Source organism: Pelophylax lessonae (genome assembly GCF_965119305.1).
Source record: "Pelophylax lessonae genome assembly, chromosome: 13".
NCBI classification, from domain to species: Eukaryota; Metazoa; Chordata; class Amphibia; order Anura; family Ranidae; genus Pelophylax; species Pelophylax lessonae.
This window is the reverse complement of record NC_138780.1, coordinates 61,983,952-62,000,721: the sequence shown is the minus strand read 5'-3', so window position 1 is coordinate 62,000,721 and position 16,770 is coordinate 61,983,952. Positions and strand designations below refer to the sequence as shown.

Genomic DNA, 16,770 nt, shown 5'->3' with positions numbered 1-16,770 from the left:
CTAAAAGCATCCAGTTATTAAAATAGGCAGAAGGATTTGGGATAGTGCACAGGTAACTTTTTCCTTTGTTTTTTATTGTATGTATTGGGGCATTGTTGCAGCCCAAGAGTAGTGGGAGCTTGAGCACAGGGCTTAAATTGTGTATTTGTATGCATTTTATACCCATTGTTAGGATATATAAAGTGTATGCATTTATTGCTCTTGCTCATTGGCAAGTTATACCAAGTTAATGCAACTGCTGCTCATTGGAATCTGTATTCGTTGGTATGTGATGTGTGTGTGCATGTAACATACACACACATACACAATTTGTCCTATTATACTTATAGTATTTTACCATTGTGTTTTTTGGTAATTGTTCTTATTTATCAATGGTCGTGGACCTCGTGTATACAACGATTATTTTTTATGGTGACGTTTTGATAATGCACAATTATCAAGGTGTGTGAAAATGCGGTATCTAATTTAGTTATTTTAGTTGATTGCTAGTTGCTGGTTGGTAGTGCAACTACATTTATTAATAACATATTTAATAAAACAAATGGTATTCATTTATGTTAAGTGTTCCATAAGAACAATATGCATTATTTTTTTTTCCAGATTCAGTTTCCTACCTAACGCAAAAATGGACATCCGTTCATTCTATTCAGTGGTACATGTTAAGGTCCAGAAGGCTGATATTTCTCAAGAGCAGCAACAAGAAAAAGTCAGCCTGGTCCATCATCTTCCTTTGAGGAGTGTGAATAGCTTGAGAAGGAGGACGTGGAATATGACACTGCTGAAATAATATCAGATGGTGATGAACCTTTAATTGCAGATTGAAGAAGCAAGCACCTCCTCACAAAGCAATATCCAACACAGTGCTTATGAAGAAGAATTCAGTGAAGCTGAACAGCCACAGCGTGCACAAACATCTGCTGGCATTGAAAAAACAAAGGTACAAGGACCAGATGATATCAGCCAGTGTGCTAGTGAAGGGCCAAGACAGCCTGTATTAAAAAAAAAAAATACCCACAGAGACAAATGGGAGCACACTTCAGGTCATTCCGTCCACAGTGGTTTCAATCGTTTGAATGGTTAGAATATTCTGTGTCCCAAGATGCAGCATACCGTTTCCCATGCCCATTTTTTTCAACATCAATATATCTCCATGGGCATGTTAAAAAATTACTGTTTGTCAACATAGGGTACAAAAACTGGAAAAATGCGCTTGAAACTGGTAAAGGAATACTACAGCATGATAAGTCTGCTTCACACAAGGATTCCTATGTCATATGGGATGATTTTAAAAAGAGTAAGCCAGGATACATTGATCGTGAAAGATCTAACTAAAGCTTTCACACGACAGGTAAAAGAAAATAGACATTACATAAAAACAATTGCAATTGGCTTAGTCAGAAGCAAAGACTAAAATTGCCCAGCGAGAGCATCAGTACAGCTTAGATCATGTCAACCATGGAAATGTACGTGAAATTCTCTATTTAATTGCAGAAAAAGACAGCATTTTAAGAAAAAAAATTAGAGGCCCTAGAAATGAAAAATATCTAAATCCATCTAAATGAACTTCTGTCAATCATGGCTGCTCTTGTTCGAGAAGGCCTTGCACAGAGCATTAAAGGAAGTCCCTTTTTCATCATTAGAGAGGAAAAGAAGGATCTACATGAATCAGAACAACTGTCTGTCGTAGTCTGATTTTTTCACGAACAGATGGTCAATGAACGGTTCTTACAATTCTATCGAGCAGATAGCCTTGACGCTGAATCTCTAACAGGCTACATATTCCAGGTCCTAGCATCTCTAGGCATTGATAAAAATTATTGTGTTCGACAAGGCTATGATGGAGCCTCTGTAATGGGTGGACGGCTTTATGGCGTGCAAGCACGCATTAAAAAGGTGATGCCTTGTGCACTTTACATTCATTGCATGAGTCACCGCCTCAACCTGGTCATTGTGGACACTGTGAAGAATGTACAGGCAGCAAAATAATTTTTTGTGAAACTCGAAAAGCTGTATGTGTTTTGCAGTACTTCTGTTGTTCACTTAGTGTTTGCTAATGTGCAACAAGAAATGTCAAGCAAACCAGCTATCCAGCTCAAACAATTAAGTGACACAAGGTGGACATGCCAACATGCAGTCTGCAATGCCGTTCTTAAAACACTTAACCCTCTGTTGGAAACTCTCAATATTTTAGCAGAAGGGAACCATACTGAGAGAGCACTTGAGGCAAAATCTATTCGCCAGTTCATTGATTTTGGCTTCATTCTGGAACTTGTGTTTTTTGAAACCATACTAAAAAGGACCCAGACACTCTCTAACATGTTACAAGCCAAAGATCTTGACTTGGCATTGGCTGTCCTTGTGCAAAGAATTATACAAGAGCTTAAAGAAGTGCGCAATCCAGAGAGACTTGAAGCTTCTGCTAATTCAGGAATAAAAAGTGTCTGGGCAGAAGCAATCCAACTGAGCATCAAGTGTGGAATACCAGCACCAAATTATGATTCTACGGAACTGCGAGTCGAAGAAGCGAGATCGCCGACCTCCTTTCCACTTAAGAAATAGCTTCATTTTGGAAACTGTAGGTCATTGACAACAACTGTTCAAAAAAAATGATTTTATTAAACGGTTCATGTATGTTGTTTTTGACAGAATAAATTCAGAGCTAAAATCTAGCTTTTCAAAATTATTCTTTGGAATTCATGGAAGGTGTAATGTCTCTGAATCCTTAAACTGATTAATTTCTTAATTTTGAGAAATTACTACCAATGGCCAAATTCTTGTAGTTAGCAGGTTTGCAGTAATCCATAACAATTCAAGTAAGCCAATATTACTGTGAATGACTAAATTTAAGTTAAATTTTTTTTTTTTTTTTGAGGTTCACTCTGAAGAACACTGCATATTTGTTGTGACGTTGCACTTTATTTTTTGTGTACTTGTTTCCTTATCTTATTTAACAATAGTTTTATACTATTCCTGACCTTATAGTGCTGGCATGCCCCCCCCCCCCCCAGCTGGTTAAAGGATTAATCTTACATTTTAATCCCCCGGCAAATTTGATGATTTCAGCCAATCCAATGCATTCCCATTGGAAAGCATTGGGGAGCTAATACGCATTCTCTGCACAACGTCGCTCTGCGCAAATCTGCATCTCCTCATAGAGATGCATCGAATAAATACACCTCTATGGGGAAATTTCAGAGCTTCCATGCCGGGCATGGAAACTCTGAACGTCAGTGCTGGACAGCTATAACTGGATTTTTGACTTACCGTAAAATCCTTTTCCCTGAAGTTCATTGACAGACGCAGCTCCATAATCTTCTAAACTATTGGGTTATGCTGCTTCCTACAGGAGTAGGACACTAGGCAGGAAAAATCTTTACCACGCCTATGGGGCAGTCCCTGGGGGTATACACCCACTCTGCTAGAGGATTCAGTTTTGTTGCAAGCAGCGTCAGAAGAAAAAAAAAGCCCAACCCAACTCTTATCTAGAGGGAAGGGTGCTGCGTCTGTCAATTAACTTCAAAGAAAAGGATTTTACGGTAAGTCAAAAATCAAGTTTTCTCTATCATTCATTGACAGATGCAGCTTTATATTCTTAACCATTGGGACGTCCCAAAGCAGTATTAACATGAGGGGTGGGAAAACAACGCAGAAAAGAACGTAATTCCCAAAGGCTAAACTTAGCCAACCAGGTAACATTGAGCTCAACCAGGAACAACTGGCACTCCCCTATTAACATACAGCCTCAAAGAGAATAAATTATCTTTTAAACAGCAGCCTTGCTGCTAAAAGCAAAAACCTTGCGGCCAAAAGAAGCATCCAAAGATGCAAACACATCTACCTTTTAGAATTTTGTGAATGTGAGCACAGTCTACCAAGTTGCCGCCTTGCAAACTTGTATCAATGACATCGAAAAGCCCACTAGGTACTCTGTGCCCTAGCAGAATGCTCTTTCACAGGGAAAGGTGGAACCTGCCCCTTAATTGAATAAGCCTGTAGCACCGTCTGCCTGATCCATCTGGATATGGTCGCAGCAGACGCAGCCAATCCTTACCGAGGTCCGTCCGTGAGGACATAAGTGAGTCTGATTTTCCGATGGACTCAGTAGTCGCCAGGTAAACCCTGATTACCCTAACCACATACAAGGAATACAAGGAAAACTCTTTAGGATGCTTGGCCTTAGCACATAATGAAGGCAGCACAATGTTTTCATTTAAATGGAAATCCGAGACGACCTTAGGAAGAAACGACTGATTAGGTTGAAGTACCACCTTGTCTCTGTGGACCACCAGATAAGGTGAGCGGCAGGATAGCATCGGCAATTCTGACACTCTGAACGCAGAAGTAATAGCCACTAAAAAGGCTACCTTCTGTGACAGTGTAGGCAGAGGAATCTCCCTAATGTATTCAAAAGGAGGTTTCTGAAGAACTGACAGTACCAGGTTAAGATCCCACATGGGTAACGGGGACCGTATCGGGGGAGTCATGTGGCAAACACCCTGAATAAAAGTGCAAATCAAAGAATACGTGGGCTAAGGGCGTTGAAAAAACACAACTACAGCCGACACCTGGCCTTTGATAGTACCCAAGGCCAACCGCTGTTCAACCCCTCTTTGGAGGAAAGTCAATATCTGAGCCACTGAAAATAAGCGCAGATGCACAGATAAGACCCTATCCTTCAATACCCGGCTTTCAACAACCACGCCGTTAAAGCCAGAAACTGTAAAGCAGGATAGAAGATCGTCCCTTGAGACAGCAGATCTTCCATGAGAGGAATTCTCCAAGGAGCATCGGCGACCAATCTCACCAGATCAGCGTACCAAGACCAGCGAGGTCAGTCTTTAGCCACCTGAATTACCGGAGTCCCTTCCACCTCTCTCCTGCGCAGAAGCCTCGGCAGCAGTTTTAGTGGGGGAAACGCATAGATCAGCTGATACTGTCCCCAAGGAGCCACTAGTGCGTGTGAGGCGTCTGCCAGAGAATTCGGAGAACGGGCTACAAACCTCTGTACCTTCCTGTTGAGCCGAGAGGCCAACAGATCCACATCGGGAGTCCTTCAACGCACACACAGCAGGTGAAACACCTCCGGGTGAAGGGACCATTTTCCCTGATCCAACACCTGACAACTCAGGTAATCTGGCTGCCAATTCTCCACTCCAGGGCTATGCATGCTGGATAGGGCTGGAACAAAGTTTTCTGCCCATATTAGGATCTTGGCTACCTTTTGAGCCACCAGGACACTCTTGGTGCCCCCTTGATGATTGACGCAAGTCAAGGCAGTTGCATTGTTTGATTCGATCCGAACTGGACACCCTCAAAAGTGATTTGTTCAGTGAATCAAGCAAAGCTTTATTGCTCCGAATTTCATAATATTGATCAGCAGTCTGGACTCCTTTAGAGTCCAGGTCACCTGGACATACATCTTTCCAAGTACTCCCCCCCCCCCCCAACCGGACAGGCTGACATCCAGTGATGGTTAATTTGGCCAGCAGGGCTGAATGGGAATCTGCTCCTAAGAGGAGATCATCCAGGTATCCCAGTACCACAATCCCCTGCTGTTGCAGTAATATCAATACCGGAGCCAACACTTTGGTGAAGACCCTGGGAGCGGAGGCGAGACCAAAGGGTAATACCACAAATTGATAATGCTCCTTGCCCACAATGAAGCGAAGGAAACGCTGAAGTCCAGAATAAATAGGGATGTGAAGCTAGGCGTCCTTGATATCAATAGAGGTCAAAAGGTCTCCTTGGTGTAGGTACGCCACTACCGTGCGAATGGACTCCATTCGAAACATCTGTACTCGCACAAAGTGGATCAGAGCCTTGAGGTCCAAGATAGGACGCACTTGCCTTCTTTCCTCAGTACAGTGAACAGGTTTGAGTCAAACCCTTGAAAGCATTCCCGAGAGGGAACCGGCCCAATCACCCCTGCAACAGCAAGTCTTGTACGGCTTCTCGTAGATCCCTTAACTGGTCTGGAGATAGGCGTAGATTGGGTTCGAAGAATCTGTCCGACGGTCAAGACCTGAATCAGTTTGTGGACCCCTTCGCCTTGAATCAAGAAGGTTCATGGTTTCGGAAAGAAATGAAGACATCCCCCCACCCCAATTACGGATGAGGGCGCCCCTTCATGCAGAGTAAGAGCCTTGATCCAAAGAAGAACCATACAAGCGATCCTCTGTAAAGGGCAGGTCTGACAGAGCCTTTTTGTAAGCCTGGTCCTCTAACCAGCTTTTTATGAGTCTCATGGTTACCCCTACCGCAAATAATCTAGCCACAAGGGGGGGCCGCATCTAAAGTCGCATCACATATAAATTTTAAACCTTGGAGCATTTTGTCCACCAGTCCTACAAAGTCAGGGGGAAGCTGTCTCCCTTCCAAATCACTGTTCAAGAGCTTTGCCCATTCCCTAATGGTCTGGGACACCAGTGCGATCGTGAAGCCCGGTCTAAGTATTGAGCCCACTATCACATGTAAGTGGCGGGACAGAGCCTCATCCTTCTATCAACAGGGTCTTTAAAGACCGGAGGCTCCCCCACCAGGATCATAGTGGATTAATTCAGTCTGGAGACTGGTGGTCCACCTTCAATGGAACGGTCCATTTTTTTATCACAGCGTCCGCAAAGGGATAGCGTCTCATAAAATGCTTTGGCACCACTAACATATGTTTAAGGCGCCACCTCTGTTCTGTGAATTTTCTCAAAAAGTTCCGGACAAGGGAAAACCTTGGCCAACTCTGGGTTTTGCAGGTGCCAAAAAGACTCCTTTGTCCCTGACGCTGTAAAATCATCTGCCATTTTTAGAGTTTCCTGCACTGACACTATAAGTGCCTCCACCAGCGTTTTTTCCCGTGCGGCTGCAGATGAGGGATATATCATCCTCGCCATCAGAATCAGAGTGCGATGACGCATACCCCTCAGGGATACTTGCGTCCGTGGCGGCCATATCAACCTCAGAATCTGAGGATACAGATGAGGCAAGTGAGGGCAGTGGGTGCTTTTTACTAGTCCTCTTTTTTAGGACCATAGCAACTTTTGACACCAGAGTTTAAAAAAAAAAAAAAAAACGCCATTAGAGCAGACAAGGGTTGCAAACCCAGAGGTCCCCGCAACACCAAAAAGGGGATCAGTAGGTGATAATTGCTCCTGGGACTCCATGTTAACCCGGGGACAGCGCAGTGTCACTTTAGGAATACTGCAAAAAAAGCTGCAATATAGCAGAGTGAGGGAACGACCTACAGGGATCCCAATAGACTCACCATCGCCCGATATTAGGGAGAGCAGAGCCAGTCTGAAGTGTACAGGCGATCTCCTGCTACAGGAATGTCATCCGAACCCCGAGAGGCTGAATTTAATGACATGGAAATTGAGAAGGTGAAGTAGGCACCTTATTACAGGCTTGAAAGTAAACAACCAACGCAACCTATCATCGGGTATGAAAGGCCTTTTTGCGTGTCTCTGCTGAACAGATTTGGAATCCCATGTCTCCTTCAGTTTCCAATATCCTGGAATTTCTACTAAGAGGTCTAGAAAGTGGCTTAGCCTACAATTCGTTAAGAGTCCAGTCAAACAAGAGGTGGGCCTTTTTTTTTTAATTAGATATTTATCATTAGGATTAAATAACAAATGAAGGTACTGCTATGGGTGGATACATGCGCAAAGAAATTGGCAGGTAAAATAATATAGCAGTAAAATAATAGTAATAAACATTAATAGTGTCATCAAGTGGCACAGCAGATAATACTCAAATAACCAGTAACATTCAGCGAGTGATACCATAAAGCTGCCTTAACATTTGTCGAGCCAAGTAGACCATGGTTCTCAAAGTGAGTCAAAGGAAGTGAACCCCCCCCCCCCCAAACCGCCAAAGTGCGCTCAAATGAGTGGTGAAGTTTAGTAATGGCGATCATTCCGGGGGGGCTCTGAGCTATTTGGGCTTTCCAATTTTTGGCAATCGTGAGTCTAGCCGCAATAAGTATATATGTAGTTACTAAACGTATTTGGCTGGGAATTTCCTCTAGACCTAGGTTTAAGATTGCCAATTGAGGAGAGGGTAAGAGGTGGGTCTTTGACCCTTGAGATATCTGTTTTTAAAAGGCAGCAATGAAGAATAGGTCGCCAATTAACTATTTTTTCACCAAATGGGATTTGTTGTTGGTCTTAAAGGCTTCTTTGTTAGCTCCCACATTTGATCCAGTCTCCACAAGTTCCTTATTTCTTCTAACATTGAGGACTTTTTTTGACAGCTATTGCATCTGCGAGGAGAGTGTCTGAGTTGTGCGCTTTCTAAAGAGCCATACTGTTTGATTGTTCCAGACAGAATTGTGCTAAGACCAGTTTAAAATCTTCTACCAAATGTTGCAACTTAATTTCACATGAATTGGCAGTCAGTTCTCCCAGCTTTTCCACAGGATAGGTCAGAGGATGAATGAAAAAAGCTGGATTTAGTTGTCTCCCTATCAACCTATCTAGATCAGACTAAGGCAGGATCATCTTTTTGTCTTCCCCAAAGGATCAAAGAGAGGTCTGGCTATTCCACCTAAGGTCATGTCCTCCTGGATTGTCAAAACAATCCAAATTGCGTACAGAATTTTGGGCCTCCGCTGCCCTCGGAAGTCAAAGCACACTCTACAAGAGCATGCAGAGCAGCTAGCAGGACCTTAGGGTAATCAATGAAAAAATGTCCCTAATTTATATAGATACACACACACACAAATAAAAAGTACACTATACTCATACATATAAAAACATTTCTTTACATGATATTATATTCAGTACCACAAGTGCTATAATTAGCACATGAAGCCTTTTTATCAGATGCAGCTACTTACGGGGCTGGGTAAGTCTTTCTGACTTCTCATACTGTGCAAACTGCCGATTTCTGTTTGAGAGCTGGAGTGTGAAAGACCCTCAAAATAAGGCCTACAGGAAAAAAATAAGAGGAAACAAGAAAACGAAATGAACTAAAGTTTGAAAAAATGTCACTTTACCTAAAATAGCTAGATAAAAATAGAAATCTTAGTTTGAATTGTAGTTGAAAAAATATACTACAAGCATATAACAAACACATAAATTATATAAAAGCTTGGGAACCTCCACTCAGGCTAGGAGTGACACTCCTTTTCAGTATCCTCCACTGCAACTGTGCTAGCTCTCTCTGTCGGTATGAATTATTTCCTGTCTGAAAATTTATAGTTTTCATAAATTAAATCATCAGTTGTGCCTAAACGGTCTTAATTCATGTAACCGGGTTAAATCAGCCTTTGGTTTTAGATCTTAGAGGATCCACAGCGGTAAGACCTTCTTGCTGGAGTATCTTGGGAGTCTCAAACCTAAATATTCCACAATTTAATAAATAAATGTAGTATATTAACAGACCATTATTTGCATTTACAGACCAGAAATGTAATGGACATTTACAACCAATGCACTCTGTATTCTACATTGTATGTTACATGATCCTGGGCCATATTTTCCTTGTCTAAACAATCTCTGTTTGCTAAGCATTCCCCCTACATTAAGACAAAGCTTTAGCTCTCTTTTTTAAACTATCTTTTTGATTTAAGCTGTATATTATAGACATTAAACAATAAGATACAACATTACAAAAAGTGAAAATGAGGTAGCATATGCACCTAGAAAACAATACACAATGGATAACAATGTCCAAAGGAACTTCCATAAGCCGGGGCACATTCCAGAAAGAATGGGCTAAATCAGGCTAAATATACATATCAAATGCATGAAAGCTGTATAACAAAGAAAACAATCATGTCTAGAAAACTATCAACCCATATTGGCCTATTGCTGTAAAAAATGGATGAGATCCATGGTGGAAAGAGTAGTACAGCTTCCTATTGTGACGTTTAAGGATGTGATTGTGGTTCCAAATTATGCCAAGGGGAAGCCAGATCTTGTTAAATCGTGAAATTTTATCATTTAAACAAGCAGTTAAATATTCTATATTATAAACGTCATGAATATATATATATATATATATATATATATATATATATATATATACACACATGAGACGAGGGCAATGACTGTTCCTCTTTCAAAGCAACCAGACACATGGTTAATCGCCTGACAGCAGTTTTGGTTCTGTTTGGTGGAGGAAGCTCAAGTAAGAAATGTACTGGGTCCTGTGGAAGCGAAAGATCAAAGAGCAGCTGCAATAAAGATCTAGTGGTCTCCCAAAATGGATGGACTTTTGGGCATTCCCAGTATATATGATATAGTGTTCCCACTGATTCACTACATCGCCAGCATGTAGATGATAAAGTAGGGTTGATAGAATGTAGTGTTTCAGGGGTAAGGTACCAGGGAAACAAAATGTTATATTGTTTCTCTTCATAAAGGGTACATAAAGATGTTTTATTTGCATTTTTCCAGATAGCTTGCCACTCCTCAAGTTTTATTGTTTTTCCCAATAGGGATCGACCGATTATTGATGGGGCCGATTATCGGAGGCCAATATTCAGTTTTTTTGAAGTATCGGTCGCTGTGATAGGAGTCACTTTGGTTGGGGGGCCTGTGGAGCCCAGCTTACCTTAGAGAGGTTGGGAAATCCCTCTCTCAGCTCCCTAGGCCCCTCATGTGTAAGTCACCTTGTATCTATTAGGGGCACAGGGTGACCAAGAAAATAATGGACAGCTAAATGGACACTGAGAACATGGTTTGGATTACTTCAAATAGGACAGTAATATTTATCAACTATATATCTCAATAAACATATGGAGACTATTCCTGGCCTGTTTGATTCTGAACATGTTCATTGAAAGAGCTGGTCACATTGGCCTCTGTTCCATGGTTTTCAATTTAAGAGATGGACAGTCTGTTACTGGTGGTCTTCTGCTATTGTCTGTGTATTAAGGTATGATGTGTTTTCTGTTAAGCATGTCTGTCCCATTGTTAATTGTTAATTACCTCAACTATTGTTTTTCGGCCCAGATGGCTAGGTAACTAGCTCAGGTTAATTATATTTCTGTACACAATGTAATCTGCATGGGATAATGTAATCAGGCACTTGACCTGTGTGTGGTATATATTGTGTGTGAGTCTGTTCCAGAAAGGTTTCAGATCTATACAAGCGACTCTCAGCTAGTTTTGTCTGGGGGGCAGCTAGAATATCTAATGTCTATGTTCATGACTGAAGGAAGGGGTATTCTGACGGAAGCCCACAAACACAGTGTAGGTTGCGGTTCCGTTATAGTCACGAGATTGCCCAAACCTGTTACCGATATTGTGCACAGAGCACACGTCATTGCGTATGTTGCGCCACGTGCCTCCACGCACTGGGCCTGCACATTCTGGCTTCTTAGGCCGCCTCCCTTGTTTTGGAAAGTGCACAACATGGAGGAAACGCCAGCTAGCCACCCACCCGCAGCCCCTGTGAAAGCCAGCCAGCCACTCACAATAGGGTGCCAGCCAGCCACCCACAGCAGGATTCCAGCCAGCCACCCACAGCAGGGTTCCAGCCAGTCACCCACAGCCCCTGTGCCAGCCAGCCACCCACAACAGGGTGCCAGCAAGCCACCCACAACAGGGTGCCAACCAGCCAGCCAGCCACAACAGGGTGCCTGCCAGCCACAACAGGGTGCCAGCCACAGCAGGGTGCCAGCCAGCCACCCACAGCCCCTGTGCAAGCCGGCCACCCTCAGCAGGGTGTCAGCCAGCCACAGCAGGGTGCCAGCCAGTCACCAACAGGGTGCCAGCCAGTCACCCACAACAGGGTGCCAGCCACCCACAGCAGCAGGGTGCCAGCCAGCCACCCAAAGCCTCTGTGCCAGCCACCAACACCAGGGTGCCAGCCAGTCACAGCAGGATTCCAGCCAGCCACAACAGGGTGCCAGCCAGTCAGCCACCCACAGCACAATGCCAGCCAGCCACCCACAATAGAGTGCCATCCATCCATCCACAGCCTCTGTGCCAGCCAGCCACAGACAGCAGGGTGCCAGCCAGCCACCTACAGCAGAATGCCAGCCAGTCACCCACAGCAGAGTGCCAGCCAGCCACCCACAGCAGCAGGGTGCCAGCCAGCCACCCACAGCAGGGTGCCAGCCACCCACAGCAGGGTGCCAGCCACTCACAACAGGGTGCCAGCCAGCCACCCACAGCCCCTGTGTCAGTCAGCCATCCACAGCCCTTGTGCCAGCCAGTCAGGCACAGCCCCTGTGCCAGCCACCCACCCACATCCCCTGTGCCAGCCAGCCACCCACAGCCCCTGTGCCAGCCAGCCACCCACAGCACGGTGACAGCCAGCCAGAGAGTTTTTTTAAATCTTATTCAGTATAAACTCTCTTTCAAATTGCAATTGAGATGGATGCAGACAGAAAAAGTAAAAGTGTGGTCTGGAACTATTTCTCGTCTCAACCATCCCCAGGATAAGCAGCAGTGTGCAACACATGCACAAACAATGTGAGTATGGGATCAGCAACTGCAAAAACCAAAAATACATCAAATCTTTGGGCCCATCTAAGAGTACATCATGTTGAATTATATAATGCAGCACAGAAAAAACAAACTGAATCAAAGTGAAATACCTCCACTATCCCAGACAACAACAACAGATACAGCTGCAAGAAAAAGTATGTGAACCCTTTGGAATGATATGGGTTTCTGCACAAATTGGTCATAAAATGTGATCTGATCATCATACAAGTCACAACAATAGACAATCACAGTCTGCTTAAACTAATAACACACAAAGAATGAAATGTTGCCATGTTTTTATTGAACACACCATGTAAACATTCACAGTGCAAGTGGAAAAAGTATGTGAACCCCTAGACTAATGACATCTCCAAGAGCTAATTTGAGTGAGATGTCAGCCAACTGGAGTCCAATCAATGAGATGAGATTGGAGGTGTTGGTTACAGCTGCCCTGCCCTATAAAAAACACACATCAGTTCTGGGTTTGCTTTTCACAAGAAGCATTGCCTGATGTGAATGATGCCTCGCACAAAAGAGCTCTCAGAAGACCTACGATTAAGAATTGTTGACTTGCATAAAGCTGGAAAGGGTTATAAAAGTATCTCCAAAAGCCTTGCTGTTCATCAGTCCAAGGTAAGCCAAATTGTCTATGAATGGAGAAAGTTCAGCACTGCTGCTACTCTCCCTAGGAGTGGCCGTCCTGTAAAGATGACTGCAAGAGCACAGCGCAGACTGCTCAATGAGGTGAAGAAGTAGTAGAGTGTCAGCTAAAGACTTACAAAAGTCACTGGCAAATGCTAACATCCCTGTTAACGAATCTACAATACGTAAAACACTAAACAAGAATGGATTTCATGGGAGGATACCACAGAGGAAGCCACTGCTGTCCAAACAAAACATTGCTGCACGTTTACAGATTGCACAAGAGCACCTGGATGTTCCACAGCAGTACTGGCAAAATATTCTGTGGACAGATGAAACCAAAGTTGAGTTGTTTGGAAGAAACACACAACACTATGTGTGGTGAAAAAGAGGCACAGCACACCAACATCAAAACCTCATCCCAACTGTGAAGTATGGTGGTGGGGGCATCGTGGTTTGGGGCTGCTTTGCTGCGTCAGGGCCTGGATGGATTGCTATCATCGAAGAAAAAATGAATTCCCAAGTTTATCAAGACATTTTGCAGGAGAACTTAAAGCCATCTGTCTACCAGCTGAAGCTCAACAGAAGATGGGTGTTGCAACAGGACAATGACCCAAAGCATAGAAGTAAATCAACAACAGAATGGCTTAAACAGAAGAAAATACGCCTTCTGAAGTGGCCCAGTCAGAGTCCTGATCTCAACCCGATTGAGATGCTGTGGCATGACCTCAAGAAAGCGATTCACACCAGACATCCCAAGAATATTGCTGAACTGAAACAGTTCTGTAAAGAGGAATAGTCAAGAATTACTCCTGAACATTGTGCACAACTGATCTGCAACTACAGGAAATGTTTGGTTGAAGTTATTGCTGCCAAAGGAGGTTCAACCAGTTATTAATTCCAAGGGTTCACATACTTTTTCCACCTGCACTGTGAATGTTTACATGGTGTGTTCAATAAAAACATGGCAACATTTCATTCTTTGTGTGTTATTAGTTTAAGCAGACTGTGATTGTCTATTGTTGTGACTTAGATGATAATGATGATCAGATCACATTTTATGACCAATTTGTGCAGAAATCCATATCATTCCAAAGGGTTCACATACTTTTTCTTGCAGCTGTATGTTTCAGAAAAAAAACAGGTGGCTAAATTCGGATTGGAAGATCCCAACTGCTGGAGAGAGTCATCACAGAGATGATGGTCACTGATAATCAGCCATTTACAATGGGTGTTGGACTCTGGATTTAGGCGGTTGATGTCAATAGCTGAGCCAAGCTACACACTGAAGAGTGAAAAATATTATCAAACCGAAATGCTGGGAAAGATTCACCAAAAGGTAGTTGAGAAAGTAAAGACTATGCTGCAACCAGAGAATGCTGGAAACTCAATCTCATTCATGACTGACTGCTGGTCAGGACAAACTGAGTCACTGATGAGTCTTAAATGCCACTTCATTGACAGCGGATGGATAAAAAGGCAATTGTTAAATACAAAAGTGATGCAAGGATCCCACACTGGGGAGTACATTAGATAAATGTTTCTAGGCATGCTTGAAGACTGGGGAATAAACAAAGACCGAGTGATGCTTGTGCTTCGAGACAACTGAGCAAACATGGTGAAAGGAATGAGACTTGCTGATGTGTCAGACCGCAGCTGCATGGCACACACCCCTGCAACTTGTGGTAAATAATGGTCTGTCAAGCCAGAGAGCTTTGATTGATATAATTGGCAGGCTAAAGAGGTGCGCAAGCCATTTCCATCATTCAATCCTTGCCAAGCAACAACTGAGGTGCATTCAGGAAGACCTTGGCTTACCCAATAACAACTTGATTCAGGCTGTTCCAACACGATAGAACTCAACACTTCACATGCTGCAAAGAATGCTGGAACAGTTGTAAGCTCTTACCATCTATTCAGGTGAATATGGAGGATATTCTTGTCCTACTGCTGATCAGTGGGACATTGTATCCAATGTCATTGAGACCCTCCTCCCCATAGAGGAAGTGACACTAGAGGTGAGTTATTACGACTCATCTGTGTCATCTGTCATCCCATGTGTGAGAGTGCTGAAGGTGCTACTTCAAGCGAATAAACACACGTAGCATTAAAACATGTAGGCAGGTCACGAGGGACAGCCTCACCAAACGTTTTGAGAAGCAAGAAGAGAATAAAAATGTTGTGTTGGCATGTCTTTTGGATCCTCGATACAAGAATCATGCTTGCTGTTCTGATGATGTTTTAGCCAAGGCAAAAAATGGATGACAGAAGATATTCAACAGGAGGTGCAGGAGATTCCTGCCGAAATGTCAAGTCAGGAAGAGCATGTTTCTAATCTGGAAGAGCAGGATGCTGCAAAAAACAGACAAATGTCCAAAAAGACAATGGACCGAAGAGTATCTTCTTCACCGTGGTCGAATTGATGCCATGTTCAGTGTTTTATTGGGGCCTAATGCGGAGGATTCTTCTGAATCTGCAATAATTAGCCTGGATGATGAACTTCATCTCTATTTGAAGGAACCAGTAATTGACAGAAGAAGTGGTGATCCTCTTCAGTGGTTGAAATAAAATGAAGCATGCTACAAAAGACTTGCCTCTCCTGCTAGAACATACCTCTCTGCTCCTCCTTCCTCAGTAACAAGCGTGTTTTTAGAAAAGTAGCAGCAATTTATGAAAAAAAAGAAACAGAAGCTGTTTAACAGGTGAACATGGTGAAATATTATGCTTTCTGCACTATAATATTATTCTACTTAACTGGGAGTATTGAAGTGTAGTGTCCACTGTCTAGCTTTTGCACTGCAGTAGTTATTTAAATGTATTCATTGCAGTGAGTGCACTGCAGCAGTTTATGCAATTTTTCTATGTTTTGGGAAGCCTTTAATAAGTTATTTTTCAAGCACTTTATGTTTCACAGTTGTCTACTTCTAGGCCTTGTTCGTTCAGTCACACCATGATATAGACAGAGACGTCTGTTTTGCTGCACACGTTCTGCAAGTGCACAAAAAAACAATGGTTCTTCTCTTTACTCTTCTTCTCTATGTGCCCTGTTCAGTGTTCACACCACACAAGGTGCATGAAAACTGACTGAATCACGCATGAAAACTGAGGTAAAGCATATCTCTTCAAGTGAAATCTGTGCGGTTTTCCTATAATTTTTTATGCAGGCAGGTATGGTGTGAAGTACAACCCCTAATGTTAAAAATTTTAATAAACATTAACATGTTCAGTACCAAATTTGTGTTGAAAATGGTGTTGATTTTTCAAAACTTTAAATGTACAGTATAGAATATCGTCACCTAATATCGGCTATCGGCCAAAAGGGTGACCGGAAAAATTGGTATCGGCCCTGAAAAAACGGAATTTTTGTAAAATCTTACCTGTAAAATTCCTTTCTCTGAGTCCTCCGACAGTCGCCGCCTCTTCATATTCGTCACATATGGGGTATTAGACTTTGCTCTGAAGGAGTAGCTAGGCAACAGAATATGTTAACATTAAAGCTTTTAACATATCCCACCCTCAAGGGGTGGTCCCCTCAGTCAATACCCTCCTACTTCCTGCAACCATATCTCAGTTTCAGTGGAATAGCAGTAGAGTATACAACCAAACCCCAAAAGAGGGGCGGGGGCGGCGACTGTCGGAGGACTCAGAGAAAGGAATTTTACAGGTAAGATTTTACAAAAATTCCGTTTTCTCTTAC

General features: G+C 43.0%; 1 protein-coding gene and 1 pseudogene across 9 annotated transcripts in view; one reads left to right on the top strand and one right to left on the bottom strand.

The window, feature by feature from the left end:
- Nucleotides 1–16,770, bottom strand: part of PACS2 (phosphofurin acidic cluster sorting protein 2) — a 1,277,570-nt gene that overhangs the window by 671,422 nt on the left and 589,378 nt on the right. For all 8 annotated transcript variants that reach the window (XR_014224766.1, XM_082242585.1, XM_082242586.1 and 5 more), the window contains one exon: nt 8,828–8,918. Coding sequence is in view for 7 of the 8 variants with exons in the window: in XM_082242585.1 (XP_082098711.1) it covers nt 8,828–8,918 (91 nt within the window). In the remaining variant the exon portion in view is untranslated. The remainder of the gene's footprint in view (nt 1–8,827; nt 8,919–16,770) is intronic.
- Nucleotides 1,024–2,559, top strand: LOC309569841 (zinc finger MYM-type protein 1-like; annotated as a pseudogene). Its single transcript has one exon. The product of its transcript is annotated as a zinc finger MYM-type protein 1-like (transcript).